General features: G+C 42.8%; 1 protein-coding gene across 5 annotated transcripts in view; it reads right to left on the reverse strand.

Moving 5' to 3' along the window:
• Nucleotides 1-14,579, reverse strand: part of LOC132892053 (nectin-3-like) — a 163,848-nt gene that overhangs the window by 113,250 nt on the left and 36,019 nt on the right. For all 5 annotated transcript variants that reach the window (XR_009655392.1, XM_060930406.1, XM_060930405.1 and 2 more), the window contains exons 2-3: nt 9,009-9,347; nt 4,490-4,795 (exon numbers count right to left, since the gene is read on the reverse strand). Coding sequence is in view for 4 of the 5 variants with exons in the window: in XM_060930406.1 (XP_060786389.1) it covers nt 4,490-4,795; nt 9,009-9,347 (645 nt within the window). In the remaining variant the exon portion in view is untranslated. The remainder of the gene's footprint in view (nt 1-4,489; nt 4,796-9,008; nt 9,348-14,579) is intronic.

Here is a 14,579-nt window from a genome sequence, read left to right on the forward strand (position 1 = left end):
AGCATTTTATTCAATTTTAACAAAATCCAAAATGGCGGAAAATCTACCCAGGCGGAAAATGACGTCATAGGGTGCATTGGAATCGGCTTGGCCCAAGGATTCCAGGGATACCAAGTTTTTGAGAATCGGATGCACGGTTCAAAAGTTATGAGCAAAAATGTATGTCAAACTTTGACCAGTTGGTGGCGCTGGCAAGTTTGAGGTGGCAACATGAAATTTACTGAGAAGAATTATGAAACTGTCCAGAATCAGTGTGCTAAATTTCATAACTTTTTACCATATGGTTCTATAGGCTGCCATAGACATCCTATACGGAAAAAAGATGCTTGAAATAATAATAAGAAGAAGAAGAGGAAGAAGAAGAAGAAACCATAGAAACACTAGAGGTGCCTGCAGCTCCGCTGCTTGGCCCCTAAATAGTGTGCTTGCAGCCTTCAGCTGCTGTGTGCTTGAGCAAGCACACTAATAAAGACTTATCTTCTTATCTTAAAGCAGTTGTGATGTCACTATATTTGCTATCCAGTATCCTCTGCATCCAATGCCGTTAGAGGAAGCCAAAGGAATGGGTGGAGATAGAACATGGCGTTAAGTACAGAGATTGGAGTGTTCAAACTGTACTGTGGAAGGGGGAAGAGATTGGTGTGTTCAAACTGTGGTTATGGGCATGGCAGCTCCCCCTACAAAATGGGGGGAAAAAGAAAAAAAAAAACCTCCAGAGCAAAATCATTTTCTTTAAAAGGAAACTAAAAAAGTAAAAACATTGTAAAGTTGGAATCAAACCCAAATCACAAAGTTTGAAACCATGCAAAAAATGTAAGCGTGCTTTAAAAACAAAAACAAATACACATACTTGAACCTTTCTTGGCACTCGGCCTTTTTCTCATTTTGCTTTTCCACTGAACACTCGGTGCCTTCATCAGAGCAAGACATCTGGTCTTCGTTCGTCACAGATTCCGCGACGCCGCTGTCACAGCGCTCGGTTGGCGCGTCCTTCAATGAGGGCACGGAACCGGCGGCATGGACCGATCCCTCGATTGTCGCAAACTCGCCATCGGAAACATCTTTATCCACTTTGTGACAGAAAAAAGTAGTCATCTTCTTCTGCCCCAGACAGTCTTTGACTTTCTTCCGTTTCGTGCCGCTGGATGACATCTTTAAATGCCCAAGTGTCAAAAAAAAAAAAAAAAAAAACCTCACGAACAACTTCTGTCAAAAGCTCCCGCGCCGGTGGGTGAAAGGTCATTCAGTCTCGAGAAATCTCGCTCTACAAGTCAGCTGACCTTGTATGTAACCCACGTCAAATCTCGCGAGAGCAGCGGTGACAAGTAAACAACTAAACATGGTGCCTCGGTCTGGAAAACGCCAATTCGGATAGTTTTTGCACCGTCTGACGGTGTATCTACGATGACTGGAATATTTTTGGAGTAAATAACGTATTTGATCATCAGACACATTATCACGTGGTGTTGCTGGGATGTTTTCACAGAGAAACGATCATTTTGAGAAAGATTGCATGTTGTGCAGTAGCAAAAAGCATGGCCTAAGTGTGACTTGGGATTCAATTGGCATTTCGGTAACGGGGCGCACGCCGAGACTAAGAGGGCGCAGCGCCCCTGTTCCCCGGTTTAGACGAAAGCATGATATCATGAATAGTTTTGGATATGTGCTCCAGAAATGAACATTGCTCTTAGAAACTGACTGAAAATCTGTTTATGTAAAAATACAGTGGTGCTTGAAAGTGTGTGAACCCTTTAGAATTTTCTATATTTCTGCATAAATATGACCTAAAACAACATCAGATTTTCACACAAGTCCTAAAAGTAGATAAAGAGAGCCCAGTTAAACAAATGACACAAAAATATTATACTTGGTCATTTATTTATTGAGGAAAATGATCCAATATTACATATCTGTGAGTGGCAAAAGTATGTGAACCTCTAGGATTAGCAGTTAATTTGAAGGTGAAATTAGAGTCAGGTGTTTTCAATCAATGGGATGACAATCAGGTGTGAGTGGGCACCCTGTTTTATTTAAAGAACAGGGATCTATCAAAGTCTGATCTTCACAACATGTTTGTGGAAGTGTATCATGGCACGAACAAAGGAGATTTCTGAGGACCTCAGAAAAAGCCTTGTTGATGCTCATCAGGCTGGAAAAGGTTACAAAACCATCTCTAAAGAGTTTGGACTCCACCAATCCACAGTCAGACAGACTGTGTACAAATGGAGGAAATTCAAGACCATTGTTACCCTCCCCAGGAGTGGTCAACCAACAAAGATCACTCCAAGAGCAAGGCATGTAATTGTCGGCAAGGTCACAAAGGACCCCAGGGTAACTTCTAAGCAACTGAAGGCCTCTCTCACATTGGCTAATGTTAATGTTCATGAGTCCACCATCAGGAGAACACTGAACAACAATGGTGTGCATGGCAGGGTTGCAAGGAGAAAGCCACTGCTCTCCAAAAAGAACATTGCTGCTCATCTGCAGTTTGTTAAAGATCACGTGGACAAGCCAGAAGGCTATTGAAAAAATGTTTTGTGGATGGATGAGACCAAAATAGAACTTTTGGTTTAAATGAGAAGCATTATGTTTGGAGAAAGGAAAAGGCTGCATTCCAGCATAAGAACCTTATCCCATCTGTGAAACATGGTGGTGGTAGTATCATGGTTTGGGCCTGTTTTGCTGCATCTGGGCCAGGACGGCTTGCCATCATTGATGGAACAATGAATTCTGAATTATACCAGCGAATTCTCAAGGAAAATGTCAGGACATCTGTCCATGAACTGAATCTCAAGAGAAGGTGGATCATGCAGCAAGACAACGACCCTAAGCACACAAGTCGTTCTCCCAAAGAATGGTTAAAGAAGAATAAAGTTAATGTTTTGGAATGGCCAAGTCAAAGTCCTGACCTTAATCCAATCGAAATGTTGTGGAAGGACCTGAAGCAAGCAGTTCATGTGAGGAAACCCACCAACATCCCAGAGTTGAAGCTGTTCTGTATGGAGGAATGGGCTAAAATTCCTCCAAGCCAGTGTGCAGAGACTGATCTACAGTTACCAGAAACGTTTAGTTGCAGTTACTGCTGCACAAGGGGGTCACACCAGATACTGAAAGCAAAGGTTCACATACTTTTGCCACTCAAAGATATTTAATATTGGATCATTTTCCTCAATAAATAAATGACCAAGTATAATATTTTTGTCTCATTTGTTTAACTGGGTTATCTTTATATACTTTTAGAACTTGTGTGAAAATCTGATAATGTTTTAGGTCATTTTTATGCTGAAATATAGAAAATTGTAAAGGGTTCACAAACTTTCAAGCACCACTGTACACGTTATTTACCAGCTGGGAGGTCCGTATGGTGAAATACCGTGACCGAGGTCTTGAAAGTACCGAGCGAGGATCCCTGGGCCGAGGTCAGTATTCAAGGCCGAGGTCACAGTATTTCATCACACGGACCGACCTTAAGCTGGTAAATAACATTTTTTTTCTTTACCAAATTCTAACAGAAAACGAGAGCGCCCGAAAGGGAAAACCGAGCCGAGCCACCATTTTGAATCCTCATTCACAGCTGTAATGCAAATTGCTTCCTCCTCAGTATACAAGTGCACTTCCATGGCAGGAAAAAAAAAAAACTACATTTTGCCGCCTATGTAGTCCCTATCGATACAAAACAGAGTCATTCAGGATTCAGCCATGTTTTTGCTCGGCGTTAGCAACAGTTACAGGTTTTTAGCTTTCTCCTGAAATGTTTTCTTTTATTTCGTCTTCATCAGGGTAGTAAAACTTGTTTTCGCTGTGAAGATTGTTATCACTATCCATGATGTAAAATTAATGTTATTCTCCTGAGAAATGCGAAAATAAGTGTTGACAAAAACTGCTACTATGTTTGTTGCTGCTGTGAATGAGCGAGTTACCAGAGGTCCATATGCAGGGTCCGTATCGTAGGATACGGACCCGCTCGCCAGCCAATCAGAGCGCAGGATTTGATGGAAACCAGACAGTGAAATTTTTTTTAACTTATGTTTAAAAAAGAAAAAAAATTTGAAAAAAACTTTTTTTCCTCCTCTCTTTTTCAAAAATCCAAAATAGTAAAAAAGGCACCAGTTCACATGTTGCTTGATATGTATACAAAGTTTCATGAAGATATCTTCAGTAGTTTTAAAAGATATGGCCCGGAAACGAAAACATGACCGGACAGAACCCATTTCTATATCACAAAACTATTTGTCTGCTGGAACTACATCATATGTAGTGCACTGTCCGAGTCCGGTGTCTGGTCTGCCTGCTGAAAAACAACGCTGTAAATTCTACTGTGTGTTGGACTAGTATTTTGTAATTATTCCATCAAGAAAGACGCACTGCCAAGACAAGTAGAACAGACACTTTGTACTACCGCTTTAATAATGTGAAACGAATAAGAACAGCTCTGTACTCCTTTGTGTGACTCTGTTCATGAGTTTCTGTTTAAAAATGAGGAACTTACAGTGGATGATCAATGTGCAATTCAGTTCCAGTTTCTCCTGCAAGCCAGGGTGTGAGACCAAACACTGAACGTTCTGCTCGTTTAGATCTTTGGATGCTACACCAATCAGGCTGCTTTTAACAGTGTATCTTTCTTCAGAGTCCACAGTGACATCAGTCTGTATTTTGACAGAGTCACTTAAAGCTTCCAAACTCCAGGACACTTCTGCTTCAGGCTTTGCATCGGCTGCAGTGCAGGTTGCCAAGATCTGTTCAGCGTCACCAGCAACAGGAGGCACATCTGGACCCACACTGACAACAGGAAGAACTAAAAACAAACAAAAACATTAACATTTGAACAGCAGTAATAGTGTTCAATAATGGGATTCATTAGTATGCATGTCTAGTTCTGATTACTCATGATAACAGAAATCACTTCTGCCCACACCACTTCCTGGATAAGCTTCTGCCTCTCCATTCCCTTATGGCCCTTTTCCACTACCCTTTTTCAGCTCACTTCAGCCCAACACGGCTCGCGTTTCGACTACCTCAGAGCAGCACAACTGAGCTCACTTCAGCCTCACTCAGCACCCAAAACCCGCACCGTTTTGCAGCGAGGCTGAAGCGAGCCAAACGGTGCTGAGTGAGGCTAGGGGAGTGAGGAGACACTCCCCTGTGCACTGATTGGTGAGGAGGAGTGTCCTCACATGCCCACACACGCCCCGCGAGCACGCTGGGAACAACCATCTGTAAACACCGTAAACCCGGAAGAAGAAGAATTACGACAAATTATGCGCCTTGCCTCATCTATACGCTCTTGCCAGTATCTGTTGGCGTTGTCGGTGACAACAAGCCACAGCACCAAGACCAGCAACACTAACGACTCCATGTCCTCCATGTTTATTGTTTACTATCCGGGTCGTGAGACTACCGCTTAAAAAGTCACTGATGTCACTGTTTGCGCCGCCTAACGACATCACGTGACGCCCACCCACTTTCGCTAACTCCACCCAATGTGTCCACCCACTTCCAGCCAGCACGGTTCAGCGCGGTTGTAGTCGAAATGCAACCCTAACAGCCCCACTCAGCACCGCACGGCTCAGCCCAACTCAGCCGCGTTGGTAGTGGAAAAGGGCCATTAGCTTTGCTGTAGCAGGGTGATGGGATGTACCCAAACCCAGCACGCCCGGTCGCCACAGCGCCCAACAGGATGTTGTGCCATAGTCTTGCCTCAGCTCGGTTAACTGCCTCCTTAGTGCATCACTTCCTTCCAGTCCTGACCTCTACGCCTGCAGACGCGACCTTGGGGTCAGTAGAGTCTCAGTAGAGCAGGACTTCTCTGGCTCTGGAGACCTGGAACTCCTCCACCACACTGGAAGCTTTAGCTTGATGTCATGCCCATAAAGGGCTATGCTGCTGAGACTCCATGGCAGGCCCAGCCACCTGTGCAGGAAGTGGTTTATCTTCCTTTCGAAGCTCTCCACAGTGGTAATAGGGACTTCATAGATTAGCAGTGGCCAGAGGAGTCGGGGCAAGATTCCATGTTGGTATATCCAGGCCTTGAATTTACCTGGGAGTCCTGACCTGTCCACGGTGGAAAGCCACGAGCTGAGGTCATCGCTGGCTGCCTGGTGTGCTGCTTTGTCTTTCAGGTTGCTGTTCAAGAGCTTACATAAGCTCTGAACTGGCTTCTGTAATGGAAACTTCTAATAAACACTTGAGAACGCTTAGCAGTTGTCTTTTCAGTTATTTATTATAGTAGATCTTATAAAACAGGAAAAGGAAAGACGACGATGATGACACCACCTCTGGTGATGCCGACAGTGCGCACTCCGAGTTGTGTCTTAGTGGCTGTTATCTATTATGCTCGAAAGGCATTTGCTTACTGCTCGCGTCTTCACGTGATTGGCTCGAGGCTTTTCCTTGAAGCTTTGTTAGAGCATGCACCTGGTGTGCTCTGAGATGCACAGCGGATGCATAGTTAGGTAAAACATAAGCAGGCTGCCTGGTTTCTGTTATCACCAGCCTTTGAGCCAAGGACACAGAAAAGTGATTACAGCTTGTGGGAAAACAATTTCGCAGTACACTAGGCCACTTGAGCTCAACACACAAACATTCATTCACTCAATTTCCTTCACACTTCTCTGACACAGAATTCTGGTGTCTCCCAGACAGAAGCGAAACTGGTCAGTTATCTTGCCTTTCCTAAGGACCAGCGACCTGGATTTTGCCGGCTTGAAGCTCATTCTTGCCCACGTAATGAGCCTTTCAAGACCTTGTAGGATCCACCTACAACTGGGCACTGATGCTGTGGTGACTGTCAGGTCATCCATGTATGATCTAACTGGCAGTTGTCTGGTGCCTGATCTAGACAAGGGGCCTCTGCACTCCACTTCCACAGACTTTATGAGCATCGTCATGCCTAGCACAAACAGGGACACTGAGATGGTGCAGACCATAATGATGCCCTTCTCCAGACGACGCCATGCTGATGTCGGTGACCAAGAGGACACCCTCAGACTAAAGTTGTTATAACAGTCAAGGATGAGGTTCTGAATTTTCTCTGGGACATGGTACTTCGTCAGGAACAGTTGTACTAGCTTGTGCGGGATGGAACCATAGGCATTAGCAAGGTCCAGCCAAAGCACAGCCAGGTCACCTTTGTTCTCCCGGGCTTCTCCATGCATCCAGGAATGCCAGGGACACCACCCTTCTGAACTGACGTGTCTAGGTAGCTGTTCTTCAGGAGGTACTCCGTGAGATGACTGGAAGCGATCTTGAAAAAGATCTTGCATTCTACACTGAGGAGCGAGATTGACCTGAATTGCTCGATGTTACTTGCATTCTCCTCTTTAGGAATCCACATGCCCTCTGCGTACTTTTACTGATGTGGCACCTTCTCCTTCCTCCAGATTGCCTTGAGGATCTTCCAGAGACGCTTCCTTGGGCACTGTTTAAAGACCTTATACGGGACTCCGCTTGGACCTGGGGCTTTAGATGCTCTGGCCGACTTGATGACTTCCTCCAGCTCTTTCAGTGTGGGCTCCTTGATGTTGAATGGGGAGCTGGGTTGGGGAGGGGAAATCAGGGTGTCAGTCACAGTGACCGAGGTCTTACTCCCTCATCCTGTCGCTGTAGTTGTTGCTCAGAAAGAGGCTGACCTCCTCCAGACAGGAAAGGTGACAACTTCTTGGTGAATCCAAATGGATTCGAAATGACACTGCGCTTGCGGGCTCTCTCTCTGCCTCTCCTCCGGTGTCACTCCGTGCACCGAAGGGTGGTTGGTCTCCCTCTGACTACACCTCTCAGTTCTGTATATATATACACACATTTATAAATGTTATATAAAACACACGGCGGCACGGTGGTGTAGTGGTTAGCGCTGTCGCCTCACAGCAAGAAGGTCCGGGTTCGAGCCCCGTGGCCGGCGAGGGCCTTTCTGTGCGGAGTTTGCATGTTCTCCCCGTGTCTGCGTGGGTTTCCTCCGGGTGCTCCGGTTTCCCCCACAGTCCAAAGACATGCAGGTTAGGTTAACTGGTGGCTCTAAATTGACCGTAGGTGTGAATGTGAGTGTGAATGGTTGTCTGTGTCTATGTGTCAGCCCTGTGATGACCTGGCGACTTGTCCAGGGTGTACCCCGCCTTTCGCCCGTTGTCAGCTGGGATAGGCTCCAGCTCGCCTGTAACCCTGTAGAACAGGATAAAGCGGCTAGAGATAATGAGATGAGATATAAAACACACCATTTATACAATATAGAAGGGATGACACTAGAGGTAAATGGTCAAATTAAATAAACAAATGGCGCATACTAGTGCATCTCAAATTAGAATATCTTGAAAAAGCTCAATACAAGTTATTTAAGAAAGTGAAAATGTAATATATTCTAGACTCATGACAAGTAACCTAAAATGTTTCAAGCATTTTTCAATTTTAAATTGATAATTACAGCCTACAGTGCAAAAAAAAAAAAAAGACCCCACCCACAAACACCATCTCAAATTAGAATATTTCATTTCGAGTTTCAGTAAAACAGCATAAACACAGTGTATTGCTCAGTCTAGTTCAGTACACGCAACCACAACCATGAAGACTGCTGACTTAACAGTTGTCCAGAAGCTGATCAGACACCCTCCACAAGGAGGGTAAACCACAGAAGTTAATTGCTGAAAAGGCTGGCTGGAAAAGGTGCACAAGCAACAGGGATGACTGCAGTGTTGAGAGGATTGTCAAGAAAAGTAAATCCAAGAAATTGGAAGAGCTTCACAAGGAGTGGACGGAGTGCATCAAGAGCCACCACGCACAGACGTCTTCAGGAAATATTTTTTTCTGAAATGACTGATGAAAAATACTGAATTTTTTCAAAAGATTGTAATTGTTTGAGATGCACTAGTACATTTAAAAAGCCTGATTTTAAGTAGCATTCCTGTCCAAGACCCTAGCATTTTTAAAATATCCTATTAACAGCAAATAAGAAAGAATCACAAGATGAGAAATTTTGTTGCATTTTTCATGGAATTCAATAAAGCAAATACAAATCTTACCTAGAACTGCCAGATGTATTTCTCTCTCAAATGGTCCACTTGGGTATATGCTTAAGATGCATGTGTAGATTCCCTCATCTGAAGAGGTCACGTTCTTTAAAAGAATTGACCCATTGTGTTTCAAGATGTTTCCAGTGAATTCAACTCTGTTCCCGAATCCACTATATTCCACTTTGCCGTCTGAATTAATAATTAAAAAGTCTGTATCTGTGGGCTTTTCCTTTGTCCTTCTTTGCCACGTAATGCTGGTCAGATCCTCCATTGTGTCAATCAGCTGGCAGAACAGGTGTGCATCATCTCCAGCTGTCACATTGGCATTCCTCCCAATAATTTTGATGGCTGCACAGAAAGCATTGAAAATTAATGATAAGAAATCAATAAATGTTCAATATTAGCTATAATGGGGGAAATAAGTATTCAACATGTCAGCTATTTTTCTATTAAACATATTTCTGGTGCAGCTGTTCATACGAAATGTTGAGCAGACATTGGTTATTAATGCAATGAAACTACGCAGTGAAAGAAAATATCCCAATTAGAGCTGGGCGATATGGACTAAAAAAAAAAAAAAAAAATCTTCGATTTTTTCACAAAAAATCCGATTTTCGATTTTAATTGATTTTTACCCCCCTACTAAAAATCAAACTACAGATGACAAAGAAATGGTTCAAAACAAGTTTTACTTTTTTGTTTTCACTTAAATTTCCCCTTTGGGGTTAAAGTGCAACCAGAAACCAAAAAGAAGCCAAAAAACAAGCTTGTAGATGAGATGGCAGACCATGCCATTGTAAACAGTGAGAACATACAGTAACTTTTAGAAAGCTTTCTCCAACATGGCTTAGTTTCAAACTGGCACTGACACAATGCACCCTCAAACTAAAAAAAAAAAAAAATTTATATTATATATTATTTACCAGCTGGGAGGTCCGTATCGTGAAATACCCTGACCGAGGTATCGAAAGTACTGACCGAGGCCAGTATTCAAGGCTGAGGTCATGGTATTTCACCATACGGACCGACCTTAAGCTGGTAAATAATATATTCATTTTTTCTTTACCAAATTCTAACAGAAAATGAGAGCGCCCGAAAGGGAAAACCGAGCCGAGCCACCATTTTGAATCCTCATTCACGACTGTAATGCAAACTGCTTCCTCCTCGGTATACAAGTGCACTTCCATGGCAGGGGGGAGAAAAAAAAAAAAAAAAAAAACTACATTTTGCCACCTATGTAGTCCCCTATTTATACAAATAGGAGTCATTCAGGATTCAGCCATGGTTTTGCTCGGCGTTAGCAACAGTTACAGGTTTTTAGCTTTCTACTAAAATGTTCTTTTATTTCTTCTTCCTCAGGGTAGTAAAACTCGCTTTCGCTGTGAAGACTGTCGTTAATCACTATCCATGCTGTAAAATTAATGCTATTCTCCTGAGAAATGCTGGCAAAAACTTAAGATTTTTGATAATCTTATAAATAAATCTTGTAAAAAAAAAAGTTGTTGTTGCTGTTGTGAACGAGCGAGTCGCCAGAGGTCCGTAACCGGGGTCCGTACCGTAGGATACAGACCTGCTCACCAGCCAATCAGAGTGCAGGATTTGGACCGCGAAAATAAATAAATAAATAAATAAAATTGTGTCCTTTCAATAAAACTGACAAAATGGGGGGGGGGGGGGGGGGGAATCCCGACTTTTCCACCATATGTATGGCCACCATGTCTTTTGCAATAAACATCGCAATAGCATCTGTAATTGCTTCCACCGCGCCCCATTCTTATCATAAGGCACACAGTTCGAAAACGTGTCCGGGGCGGCTGCTTGCTGTACTGTGGATCATCAGGCGCGCAGTGGGAAATGTGTCCGGGGCGGCTGCTTGCTTTACTTTGGATGGTGTGCTCGTGCTGCAGCTGTTTTCATTCCGCTGGGAGCAGCACTTCTCCCGCTCCGCTGCATGCTTCTGTTTAAGGGGTTGGAATAAATTTGTCGTGCTGCTTCCTTTGGAAACAACCGTTTTCAAACACACCTTACAACGAGGACTTGTTTGGTCTGCGTCCGACAGCGCAAAACCGAACCAATTCCACATCATGGAGGAAGTTACTCCTTTCTTGGGCACAAGTTGCATCTTTCCCCCAATCACTGCCATGTTTGTGTGTGTCTATGGCAAGCGCTGGGCGATAGTGTCAGTGTCCGATCCATTCCTGCTGCCCGATCCGTTCTGCATATGCGCAGAGGGGAGCGTCGGTGGCGGAGGTTAAAAGTGAGAAAAAACCGATTTTCATAAAAACACATCGTCCTTAACTGTAAATTCAAATTAACTGATAAAATCGATTTATCGTCCAGCTCTAATCCCAATCCATAGAAAAGGTCATGTGGAGTAAAGTGGAATGGCATGGGGAAAAATTATTAAATAAAGTAACCCAGCTGATTGCACAAATTAGTTCTCCTGTCTGTGCTAATTAGAATCATTCAGGTTAAGGCCTAGCGTGTTTCCGGTCGTCCGCCCGACCCTGCATGTATTTTAACTAGTTCATTCAATAAAGAACTCAATTTCTAAACAAAATACATAGAGAAAATGATCAACAACGCGACATGCAGTCTGTGTGGACTCGTTTACTTAAAACGATACACAAAAAAAATCCGTTCCGGGCGCTGCCATGTTGATCGGTCACACGACCACGTGTTATCGCGATCACATTATCACTTACGGGAGTTTGTCGAGACAAGAACGAGAACATGGCGACCACCAGTGGCACCATGATTTTTAAAATTAACTTGCGTTGTAATTTTTCAATAATTTCGTCCTTTAAATCAAATCTCAATTTAATTCAAATTTATAATTTACACCACCCAACACAAGATATAGCACACAACCTGATCAGCAGGAGAGCATTTTCTTAGACTGAGTGCACCGTCACCATGGCAACCAGCACCAGTAAGGGAGCAGAGAGGGGAGGGGCTGCTCTCTCTCTCTCTCTCTCTCTCTCTCAAACACACACATGATCATAGCATCGTAGCATCATAGCAAGTCACACCTCATATCTCATTATCTCTAGCCGCTTTATCCTTCTACAGGGTCGCAGGCAAGCTGGAGCCTATCCCAGCTGACTACGGGCGAAAGGCGGGGTACACCCTGGACAAGTCGCCAGGTCATCACAGGGCTGACACATAGACACAGACAACCATTCACACTCACATTCACACCTACGCTCAATTTAGAGTCACCAGTTAACCTAACCTGCATGTCTTTGGACTGTGGGGGAAACCGGAGCACCCGGAGGAAACCCGCGCGGACACGGGGAGAACATGCAAACTCCGCACAGAAAGGCCCTCGCCGGCCACGGGGCTCGAACCCGGACCTTCTTGCTGTGAGGCGACAGCGCTAACCACTACACCACCGTGCCGCCCAGCAAGTCACACATTTTCTGCAGCATGATTGTAGGAGAAATTCCATGTCAACTGTTCTTGATGCTCAGCTATGGGTCCCCCAAATATTTTTATCTGATTAATCATATTTCAGTCTTTAATTTGGTTTGTACTTGGTATTAAATATTAATTTATATCTGACAGACAGATAAAACTATTTGTATTAACCACTCTCGGTGGGGGTTTCACCACCGCTACATGGTTCTCTGTAGCCCACTTCAACATTGAAATTTTTGAAATTAATTTTAACAGAAAAAAAGTCATTAAAAAGGTTTTGTATCAACAGCAACAAGAACAGATGAAGCATAAAACTGAAATGGTAAATATTGAAAAAAATATCTTAACTCTACAGATATAACATCTTATCTCTAAGTTTAGTCATTACTTAATAATTAAATATTTAAAATAATATGGTTGAAAGTCTAAGAGACTGTCCGTTCTTGTCTTACACTAGCGTGAAGCCGCATAGTCAACATAGAAAATTAAAAAAAAAAAAAAGATCCGACCGTCCTACCCTAAATTTTTTTGAAGGGTTGACAGGAAAAACACAATTTTTTTTTCTAGGCCTAATGCATGTTGTTGGTTAGAACTTCCACACTTTGAACTAGAAGAGCACTCAGGAGAGTACATGCCTCTACCAAGCCACATATTTATAATTTTAATGTTAAATCATTAAATTTCAAGTCCCAAGTCAATGCAGCTGTCTACCAGGAGATTTTAGAGCACTTCATGCTTCCATTTGCTGACAAGCTTTATGGAGATGCGGATTTCCTTTTCCAGCAGGACTTAGCACCTCCCACATTGCCAAAACTACTACCAAATGGTCTACTAACTCGCCTGACCTGAGCCCCACAGAGAATAGAGAACTGTCAAAAGGAAGATTAGAAACACTTGACTCAAAAATACAGATGAGCTAAAGGCCGCTATCAAAGCAACCTGGGCTTCAATAGACCCCTTGCGCATGACGTCACGCATCGTGATAATTCTACCTGGGTGGGGTCAAAGAGACAGTGTCTATCATGTAAGCAAGGCTTAATCTGTCTTCAATATGGTTCATTTTTGCACTGTTTTTGGTTGTTCAAATTGAGAAAAAGATAAAAAGGTATTAATGCATCATGCATTAACCTGGATGATTCTAATTAGCACAGATAAGAGAACTAATTAGTGCAATCAGCTGGGTTACTGTCTCCCCACGATCAAGAAAAATGTTAACAAAAAGAAACAAATGCTTCAAAAACAAAGAAATGAGTGGTTAAAGAGAATACAATGAGAGGAGCTAAGCCTGAAAACTCCAGAGAAATTTGTGAATGCATTGAAAATCTATTTTTTTTTAAATTAAAAAATAGAAAGTCGGAATTGAGTATGGAAGAGTTTGCTTAAGAATCTGGTTTTACTTTTTCTGCTCACATCCAAGTTAGCTTCTTCATGATAGTGTTTGATTTTCTTACAAGTGAAGCAGCTTCCTTATTCGACACGGAAAACCCAGATTGGTTTCAAACAACTCGGACATAACTCAGACATGCAGGTACATGCGTAGACCATAATTACAAATGATATATGGTACTATTTAATAAAAGCTGCATTGTCATATAATGATTCTAATTAGCCACATGACACACTACCGTAAAGTACACTGACAAAAAAACACCTTATACCAAGAAATTATTACTGTTTTAGTCACTGCAATCTGAGGTCACGGGGGAATTTTAAGCAAACTGTCAAGTCTGCTTGTCTGCTGACAAGTCTGAAATGTTGTCTGTCCATCCAAATTTCAGCCTGTCCAAATGACGGGGCAAAGGCCCAGTACAATGTGGCTGGGGGTTGATGCCTGGAGATGCTTCTCAACTATTTCCAGACACATTTTTGTGATCATCAAAGGCCAAATTACACTATGCACTAGTTGCTAATTACACTACAAATCGAATATAATTTCCAAGAAAATGCCAGAAGATTCAAGAAAAACCATGCTTAAAAGTTCTACCCAAGAAAACAGTAGCACACAGGTCAGTTCCATGTCTAGAAAAAAAGTATGGGGGGAGAGGAAGACGTTCCAGTTGGTTACAACTTACTGGTACTCACTGACATACCGTATGTCAACAATGACTATGTCTATAAGAAATGTAGTAATTAACAATACAACTATTACATAATAGGAGT

Source organism: Neoarius graeffei, chromosome 9 (assembly GCF_027579695.1).
Source record: "Neoarius graeffei isolate fNeoGra1 chromosome 9, fNeoGra1.pri, whole genome shotgun sequence".
NCBI classification, from domain to species: Eukaryota; Metazoa; Chordata; class Actinopteri; order Siluriformes; family Ariidae; genus Neoarius; species Neoarius graeffei.